Here is a 10,831-nt window from a genome sequence, read left to right on the forward strand (position 1 = left end):
AAATATGAATAAGGGTATATAAATAGATATATATGAAGAATGGAAATAGCTTAGTGGAGGGGGGGGGGGGGTATCAAAAAAGTAATTAATGAATTAATGAATATCAAGAAGAAGAAGAGATAAATCAAAAAAAAAAAATTCAAATCAAGATAAACCGGTATATATATATGTTTAAATATCAAGGAGTAAGAGAAGAGAGAAGAAAAAGAATAGAACTATCATTAGATCATACATCTGCTGCTGCTGCTGCTGCTATTATTCTTGTGATAACAAAGTAAACAAAGGAAAAGAATGAAAAGCTGCTGTTGTTGTATTACTATTATGGTCCTTCTGTATTTAATTTGACTAATTAGGCAATTAATCAAATTGAAGCTTTTGTAGTGGGTTAAATTGATTGGTAGCACGTTGCTTTAATCCTTTTTGCATCATTTTTTCAATTGTTGACATTTGTGCCTAATTGAGTAATCCCCTTACATTTATTGTGTAATGGGACACACACACTACACATTACACACACTAACTTTAAATTAATTTCCTAATTGGGAAAAGAGATTGAGCGAATTAATTAATTGCTCGATCAAGCAAATAGATATTAGAGTTGAATAGATGCATAAGTTGATACATATATGTAGATCCTTAAGTTTAATAGCAAATAACAAATGTATTGTGTTGTGTTGTTCTAGAGAAATCTTTTTTTTTGGGGGGAGGAGGAGGGGGGTAATATACTAAATATAGTAAATTTTATAATAATACTAACCTGATTTGTTACTACATTAGGTTAATACTCATGATATGATTATAATAGTGATTATCAATGTTTTCATTTCGATCTGCAATAGAATATCTTATTTCATAATCATTTGGGTTTACGTTTACACATAGATACATACATCAAGATAGGTTTGGTACCTTAATTGGGAAAATTGACTAATCGTCAATAGTAATTTTTTTTTTTTTGTTGGGGCAAACCAATATTTGATGTAATGTACCTACATCAATACCTTAATTAATGTCTATTGATATATCCTTGTTGGGCAACTATCAATTATAATTATTCTTATCGTTTAGTCGATGATACATTGGAAATTCACCTAGTAAATCACCGTTTTTTCACAAAATGTTGAGTTCTTATCTCTGTTATACCGCTACTATTGATGATATCCTTTTCCCTCTTATGATATAGCCGTTGATATCAATATTGTGGCCAAAGTTAAACAATATGTTGTCGATTGAAATGTTGATTCTGTTTTGGTATCGATTCACGATTCTATACTAAAAAATCTAGAGTCATTTCTATCAATATTGAGAATCTTTTTCTATTAATTAAAGATATGTGATTATTATTATTATTATTTATATATCTATAAATATAAAAGTAGATATTATACATATATACAGTTCGTAATTGAAAATCCTTGCTTTATATACTTAAATATCAAAAGTTTTAGTATCAATATATTTAATTATAGATAAATATTTTTCATCAACTTCTTTTTCATCAATTATACCAAATTGAATAAGATCACCAAATATTAATGCTACCTTTTGGTTAGCATATTTCAAATAATCAAAATCATCATCACTTGAAGTGATAATTTCTTCAATAAGAGCGTCATTGTTTGAGCCTGCTATTTCATCTTGAGTATGGTCGGAAATATCCAAATTTTCAATCCCACCAACAGTAATATTATAAGTTGAATTAATACCTTGTTCAGATAATGCATTAGAATTTAATGGTTTTTTCAATGGACCATTTTGAATTAATCCCCATAAACACCAAAAAATTTGTACTGTTGCTCTCCAATAAATACATTCATTATATAATTTTTCAATTTCATATTGAATAATTGATATTGGATTAGTAGTATTATTAATCAAATCTTCAGGAGTTTTACCAGTTTTTAAATTTGATGAAGGATATTGGAAATCATATTCGATATATGATTTGATTAAATTAATTTGTTCCAATTGATTAGGATAATTCTCTTGATGAATGAAATAAGATTTCTCTGGATCATGATAATCAGACATCCATTCTGAAAAATGATTAACGATATCATAAGCAGGGAAATTAGCTCCAGAATATTCAAAATCAATAACCACTAAATTAGTATCTTTTTTGTTGGAAGTTGATTTAATAGTGACTTCGCCATCAATAATATTATTCGAACTATTTGTAGTATCTGATGTTGATACAACTATATCTTTGGGATTAAATGATTCATGTAATAATAAATTCCCATATTGAGTATCATTATGACAAAATTTATAATTATTGGTAAAGTGTTTATCATCATATTTATTAAATAACCATTGTTTATATTTTGTAATAATTTGTTTAAATTGATCAAATGGAACAATGAAAATATCTTGAAGGTTATAATTAACTTCTAAATATCCAGGTAATAATTCTTGCTCAAAAATTTTCAACCATTTATCAATTAAATTCCAACAAGTTGGTTGTTTACTTTCATAATCTTTAGCATCTAATTCAATTTTATAATGTAAATCTTTCATTCTTCTACCTAACATTTGTGAAAGAATTTCATCTCTAATTTGTTCTTTATTTAATGTAATAAATCCATCTAAAAATTGTTCAAATCTACCATTACTGAAGATTCCTAATAATCTAGGTCCAATTCTTTTTTGAGATAATTTAATTAATATGGCTAATTCATTATCTCTATCAATTAATTCATCAACATTTTTTCCATATACTCGTAATAATAATGTTGGTAAATGAATGTTTTGTGATTCATCATGATATTCAATTTTATAAATAGCATTAGTCAATGCTCCCGAAATTCTATTAATACTTAAATTATTAATTGTTAATTGACGTTTATGCCATTTACTAATTTTTAAAGTTTTAGTAAGTGCAATAATATCTTGTTTGAAAAAATCTAATGGTAATGAATTATCTAAATAAACTTGAACTGAAGGAACTGATCTTTCTTGATCAACTTGTGTGGTGGTTATAGTTAATTTGTTTAATGATGATGAAGATAATGATCTTCTATGGGTGGAAGATAAACTAGGTCTTCTAGTGGCACTAGTTGATCGAGAATTTGCCGTTGAATTTCTAGTTCTTGATCTGGATCTGGATCGTGATTGTTCTTTAATATTAGCTGGTGATATCTCCATCATGAATTGGGGAGGGCTAGTATACAATGTATATATAAAAGATAAAGACTTAAACTTCTTGATAAGATTGTTGGGGGAAATTTTTTTTTTTTTTGCTCTCTTACTCCAATTGTTGTTGTTGATAAATGTAACCCCTTCTTCCTCCACCACCATCAACACCACCGCTATTACTACTACTACTACTAAAATTAATTTAAATGTCGTAAGACCTTATAGAGAAATAATCCAAAACTAAAATTAACTACTTTCAACTTTTTCCCAATCTTAAAAATAATATTAACACTAATTATAACCGAGGTTATCTAACATTTCCTGGTAATAACAATAAGTAGCTTAATTTAATATTTTAAATGGTTAATTATTTGGTAATAACGATGGTACTATTACTGGCATTGAAGTTTATTCTATATTGTAGTGAAGAAAGTAAAATCTCATAGGTCTCTCTATTGTTGTAAAATTATAGTTGATGATGTACTTTTGACTACTAAAACTAAAAAGTCATGTGATTAATATTATTGTTGTTGTGTAGGCAATAAAAACAAGTTTTAGAGTTTACCTATACAACGACAATAGACCTTCCGTTAGCCTTATACTTAAGAAGAATAGTATAAATAGTTCTTAAATGCCTTCCAATTTTCATAGATCCACCATATTAAAACTGTATCATCCAACAATACTTGCAATATAAAGAAGTATCGAGTCTCCGTGATATCTCCATCCTCCATTTCTGTTGTCTCTATACTTAGTTTAGTCTTACATTTTGTGGGTCAGTAAACGGTATTAAACAAACTGACAATGCTTAGTAAAGGGAAATACAATTGCTATTACTCAGTTACTCGTTTCTTGATGGAATTATAGATCCCAAATATAATCTTGCATATCTTAACCATCATGTGTTGCACAAACTGATTCTCTACGTCAAAAAAATTCCAGCTTATATTCCTTTTCCTTCGTCTAATCTTCAATATTGTAATAAACTTTATATAAATATATATTTACTATCGTAACGACAACAACAAATAATAAGAAAGAGTATTACTAAGTAAAGTTTGTCTCTCTCTCCCTCTCCATTTAGTGGATCACCTTCACAACTAAAAAAAAATTTCTTTCCCATAAACAAACTCTTTCTTTCTTTAGTTCTTTCTTTCTTTCTTTTTGCCTTCCAAACCAACCAATTATTCTACTATCCTATCAAAGGTGTTTCGAGACTCTTATTAGATCTATCCAATTGCTTGACTTGAATACAAGAAAGCTACAAATTGAATTTACACTCCTCCCTTGGTTATAAATCCTCAGCTCGTTTACGATGTCATTTTCTACATATGTTATAATCATTGGTTGCGCCATTGGTAGTATTTATTACTACTTGAAGAATCTTGAATTGGCAAAATTACGAGACGATCATGCTAAATTAGCATCTCATATCGAAACTATACAACGGAATTTAGACAGTAATCGTGATAAATTACAAGTAGTTGAAAAATTGAATTCTGAATTAATTGCCAAATCGAAAGCTTCAGCATCAATTGAAACTCGAGCTATTGCTGAAGATAAAGCTAATCAAGAAAAATTAAAAACACAATTAAAAGATATAACTAAAAAATATAATGACTTGATAGAAGAGAAGATTAAATTAGAATCTCAATTTAAAGAAAAACAACTTAGTATTATTTCCGAACATAATGATAAAATTAAAGAATTACAATTATCAAAGGAATCATATGAAAGTGAAGTTAAAAATAAATTGGAGAAAACTTTTGATTTTAAATTAAATACTGCCATCGAACAAGTCGTAGCAGGCAGAGATTTACAAATCCAACAATTGACTGATGAATTGAGTGAACTTAAAAAAGTCTTAGAGCAAGAAATTACCGATCATAATGAATCTAAAGTTACCAACGAACGTAAACTTTTAGAATTACAACAATTGAAAGATGAAACTGAAAAGAAATATGACGATCAAACCGTATTATATGATAAATTACAATTGGTGAATAAATTACAATTAGAAGAGAATGAACAATACATCAAAGATATAACTGCTAAAGAAGAAGAAATAGAATCTTTACAAAAGAAATTAAAGGAAATGAATGCAGATTTGACTCAAGTAACTAAAGATTTGAAAGATTCAAAGGCAACTATTGTTGAAATTGAAAACACTACTAAAGATTTGAAATTAAGTCAAGAATTATTGCATAAACATTTATCACTGGAAAAAGATTTGAAAGATGAACTTGTGGCTAAAGTTGAAAAATTAGAGAAAGATATAACTTCAAAGCAGTTTATATTAGATGAACAAGACAAGAAATTATCATTAATTGAACAGCCATTATTAGTTTTAGAAGATTATCTTGAAGTTTTGAAAGAAACCGATGATAATTTTCCTCATTCGTTATTAGATCGTGAGAAAGATGTGTCAAAATCTATTGACAATGATTCTGATGTTATCAAAGAAGAAGAAGTAACATTTGATGACGATGTATTTTCTAAAAAATCAATCAAAGTCTTATCATTGGCACATAAGTATATTGACATTTTAAGACAAAAAACTGTTAGTAAACGCCAATTGATTGAACAACAAAATAAAGATATTGAAGATTATAAACAACAATTGATGAAAGTGAATTCAAATAATGTTATTTTAGGTTGTGAAATAATTTCCAATTTACAAATATTGCAACAGGAACTTGAAAAGAAAGAGGATAAAGATAGTAAAGTGAATGGCAAAATTGAAGAGATTAAAAGTATTGTCAATAGTTTCACATCACCAGTTGCCCCAAATAAAGTTTCCAAGGAGGATATTACCGAAAAATCACAAAACGCTAAAACTATAGTAGATGAAACTAAAGATGCAAGCACTGTAAAGAACCAAAACAACACAACTGAAAGCTCAACAGACGTTATCTCCAACACTGATTATAATGACATTGACAATTCAACAACTGCTGAAACACCATTTACAGAACTGGAAAAAGACACTGTATCAGAATCACTCGATACAACAACAGCACCAAAAACTAGTACCACTAATAGTGATGATGATGTTGCTCAATTAAACGACAAAAAATCAATTGTATCATTTGGATCATTTGATGAACAAATTGATGAAAAGACTGAAGAAAGTTTACGTGAATTGAAAAGTCTTAATAGACTTTCTGATAAACTTGAAATCAAGAATTCTGATACACCAAATAAACTGACCAATGCTGCCATTAATGATGTTCAAGAAAAAACTAAACCTGAAAAAGTTTCCACTTTATTGAATGATGATGATGAGCAAAAAGTAAAGACTGAAGTTAATGTCGAATTAAAGGACAAGACAGAGGAGGAAAAGAAATCTGAAGAAATTAATAAATTGACACCACCAGATGTTGTTATTGATAAGGATGAACCTGTCAAAACCTTAGACGAGTCGTTGGGTGAGACAAAGGAAATCAAAAAGGATACTGCTGTTAAACCATCTACCACTACTAAAGAGGTAAGCAAGAATGATTCAATTGTTGAACCTAAAACAATTAAATTTCATACAGAAGTTAAAGGAGAAACCAAGAGTGATTCAACTACTGAACCTAAAGTGAAGGAAACGCCCAAAGACACAAAAGAAGAAATTAAGACGGATGCTATTGTTGAACCTAAAGTTGCCAAACCAATCGATGAATCCAAGGATGACATCAAGAAAGATTCTGTTAGTGCTGAACCAAAAGTAGTTGAACCACTTGATGAACACAAAGAAGATAAAACAGAAACTGCAAAGATCTGCACTGATACATCTACAATTGCAGAACAGCCACCTGTTAAAACTGAAATTGTTGATAGCAAAAAGAAGGAGCCGGAGCCTTTGGCCGACGATAAAACCAAAGCTAGTGAAGATATCAAAGATGTAAATAAAATCGAAAAGAAATCTGGAAATAAAGAAACTATGGTTGATACGAAATTGGAAACTACTTTGGATAAAGAAGTAGATACTGATTCTAATATTCAAGAAAAGAAGGAATTATTCCAAATTAAAGAGCCAGTAAAAGATGAAAAACAAATTAAAGAAGACTTGGTCAAAGTTGAAACCCCATCCAAAGATGAAGAACCGGCGAAGGTTGAAGTTCCATCCAAAGATGAAACACCATTCAAGATTCAAAATATTGATAGTACCACTGATAATGGCAAAGCTAAAGATGAGAAAGATAATGTTTCTAAAGTTGATTCTAACGTTGATACTAAAGTAGTTACCAAAGACGATCAAGATGGTATTAAAAAAGTAGAAGAGAAGCCTGTTGAAAAGAAAGACGACGACGAAGGTAAGAAAGACAATGAAAAGGTTACTGTTCACAAGGACAATGAGGAAGAAGATAAGGATAAGGGTGTCAATGAAGCCAAAGATAAGGTTCAGAAAGATGATGATGAAGAAGAAGACATTGATAAAGACCTTGTTATTGTAAACAAGGAAGAAGAAGACAAAGATAAAGACGTTAAAGACGATAATAAAGATGTTAATAAAGCTGTCGACAATGACAAGGAAAATGAAAATGAAGAAGATGACTACAATACCGACAATGAAAATAACACTTTGAAAACACCATATGATTTTGAAGCTAGTCCTTCTCCTAGTCCAAGTATTAGTTCTCAATCATCTCAATCTCAAAAATCTTCACCACTGAAAAAAAATAAGAAGAAAGGTAAAAAGAAGAATAAAACTACATTTTAAGAACATTATGTAGGTGCTATCAAGATGTCAAGACGTTAGTATTTTGTTTTTTTTTTTATAAATATGATTATTATTTCCCGCCTTAATTAGTGATAGTATATAGTGACGTATAATTTTTAGTTTATAGAGTAATTTTTTGTGTTTTAATACATGAGTAAATTTTACATATATATTTATGGGTATTGAAAGGAGATGGAAGACTGAGTTGTTGTAGGTTATGAATCGTCTATTTTGGTAGAGTTCGTTTTGACTACATTGACACCTTGGTTGTTATGAGATGAAATTTCAATTCTATTGTTTCTTGTGCAATTTTTGAAATATTTCTTTTTTTTTTTGGAAATTTGGTATATTGTCAATAGAGAACAATTGTAACAATCAAAGCATAGTAAATAACAATAATATTTGCTAAACTGATTTTGTTTGGGACGTTAAAACCAGAAACGATAATTAATAGTGACAGCCATATTAAGGTTTTAAATTTATCGATCTATGAGATAAGTTTATACAATTTAAAGTTTTTAATGTTGAGATCAAGTTTATTAAGCTTTTAATCAATTTTTTTCTTGGATGTTAGAGTTTATGTGATTATTATCAACACTTTTAGTTTCGACGGTTGTTGCTGTTCCGAAACAGCATTGCTAAATTCAACAAAAACACTTCTTTCCTAAGCCTTGTACTTTTGAAATCCCGAATTATGAGCCACCTCCTCTTCTCTTGAAAGATTGGCTGGTTGGTTGGTTGGTTACTTAGTAATTGAATACTCTTGGGTTTGTGGTTTTATTCGTCAATTGCATTTACTGTTATCGTTTAAAATTCGTGACGATCAAATAGCAACTAGGACATGGATAAACAGTTACGACGATAGAAAAAAAAAGCTGTACACGATATTGGTGAAATAAAAATAGAGTCTCTGTGTTTGTTGACAATTCATTTATGCAATTTCTCGGTAGATGTTACTATGGTAGTAACAGAAACCTGGAGATGGGTGCGTTACTTTACCACCATTCTACACGAGTGGTTATTGAAGTACAACTTATTGATACTTCCAATTTTAAAGCCAAGCCAAAACTGGAACTCCATTCAATTTCAATTCATAGGATACAAAACTACTACCGCATCGTTGAAAACCACAAGTTGAAGCGATGTCAGTTTTTGTGTAGACGAAATCTTGAGAGTAAATAATTCATTCAATTTTTTTTTTCTATTTTATGAACGAATTCGTTTGGTTCGTTAAACAGTTTATACTCGATAACCTACGAGATCTTTTTACTTTGTAGTATGAGTTTGGACTCATTTCTATTTAGATTCAAAAAGTGGTAGTATATAAGTCTATGGAAATCCGGAATATTTGTTTGTTATTGTGCAATTTTCCAATTCCATTTTTTTCGTACCTTAATTCTCTTCGGAGAAAAAAAAAAAGAAGAGACGGAAACAAAATTCCATATGGAATGAAATCCAAATATTCTTAGCGGAATGTACAAAGAAATCCCAAGATTTATATGTTATATTTCGTCATACTCATCACCAACAGCAAGATAAAGTGATTTTGAAATGGACTAACAAATACGGTAATCAATAAATGCTTCTTGTTCTGTAGCATCTTAAACCCTAAAAGATTAAATTTGCTCTTTATCCTCTAAATTTTCATTACGTGAGTTTTGTGTTATATACAACGATTAACTTACTATTCAATGAGTCTTCATAAACAATAGCTATTAATTATATTTTTTTAAAAAATCATCTCATAGCAAACAAAGATTTGACGGATTAGTCTAGTTTAGTTTAGTTTATTTCTTTTTTATTGTTAAAAATATGCATAAGCAAAATAATAATTAGAATATTAAGCATAAACTAAATCTGAAACCCATACAATCCGCTATTGGTAACAACTATTGACCAGCAAAAAGTTGAGTTGCCGTTAAAAAAAATAATAATACGTGAGGCTTATCATCAATTTGTTGTATATGTTAATGTATAAATTATTAAATGAACTGAAATTTCACCCAGAAAATTTCTTTTTAGTTTTCATATTTTTCTTGAAAGTTTTCTACTTTAGTTGTCGAAGATTGTCTAGAAAATTGACCTTCCCCCTTAATATTCATATTATCGCTGAGATGAGGCTTTCTCTCTCTCTCCACCCACCTCGTTTCCCCTTCCTCGAATAGAAATTTCATATAAACTTAAACGATTTACAGTTGAGAAATTTCATTTGAAGTGGAGAAAAAAAATGGGATGGCCTGTAATTTAAGTTCATCTTTTCCACCCTCTACTAACCCTTGATAATATTATTGAGTAGTTTGTAGTAAGGAACAATAAGAGAAGTAGAAAGAACAAAAAGTGAAAAAAAAAGGTAGAGTAAAACACAAACACAAACACAAAAAAGGGTGAAGATAATAAGTGGTTGTTGTTTGGTTGGTTGTTAGTATAATTTCTTTTTTTTATCCGGTTGAATTCTATATTTTGTCGTGTAATTTGAATGAAAGAAATAATTCCACTCACACACTAAACACTCTTTCTATTTCTCTTTCTCTTGCTATATATATAAATATCATTTGGTTTGCACTTAGACAACCAACCCAGCCAGCAAAAAAATACAAAAAAGTCTGCAACCAACTCTCAATCCACAGACAGCAACCATTCTTACAACAACTTCAATTAATTCAATTAATAGATTGATTAACTACTCTAAACACTTGTCATTCGCTTTACATTCTAGTCAACTCCAAACAAGAACATCACTCAGTGGATTAACCCTCCCTTCTACTATTGACTTACTCAATATCTTTCACATAATAATACGCAACACCCATCCACTACCGCCACAACAAAACTCCCCTCTCAGAACATAATACTAAGTCAAGCAGATTCAATTAAGTGAAGTTATCATCTTAGAGTTTCTTGATATTATATTCCCAAAACACCTTCGAAAAATAGAATTAGAAAAAGGGCTCAATTAACAAAGAACATCCCCAAGTTTATCTGGAGAGC

General features: G+C 29.5%; 2 protein-coding genes across 2 annotated transcripts; one reads left to right on the top strand and one right to left on the bottom strand. All coding sequences in view use genetic code 12, as the record gives it.

Moving 5' to 3' along the window:
- Window positions 1-1,428: 1,428 nt before the first annotated feature.
- CAALFM_C305300CA (bifunctional choline kinase/ethanolamine kinase) lies at window positions 1,429-3,297 on the bottom strand (the record flags this gene model as incomplete). The annotated part of the gene is made up of 1 exon (XM_709579.1): window positions 1,429-3,297. The coding sequence occupies one exon, from the start codon at window positions 3,295-3,297 to the stop codon at window positions 1,429-1,431; it is 1,869 nt and encodes a 622-aa protein (XP_714672.1).
- Window positions 3,298-4,450: 1,153 nt separating this feature from the next.
- Window positions 4,451-7,843, top strand: USO6 (Uso6p; the record flags this gene model as incomplete). Its single annotated transcript, XM_709580.1, has 1 exon — window positions 4,451-7,843. The coding sequence occupies one exon, from the start codon at window positions 4,451-4,453 to the stop codon at window positions 7,841-7,843; it is 3,393 nt and encodes a 1,130-aa protein (XP_714673.1).
- Window positions 7,844-10,831: the final 2,988 nt, after the last annotated feature.

This window comes from Candida albicans, chromosome 3 (genome assembly GCF_000182965.3).
Source record: "Candida albicans SC5314 chromosome 3, complete sequence".
In the NCBI taxonomy this organism is placed as follows: Eukaryota; Fungi; Ascomycota; class Pichiomycetes; order Serinales; family Debaryomycetaceae; genus Candida; species Candida albicans.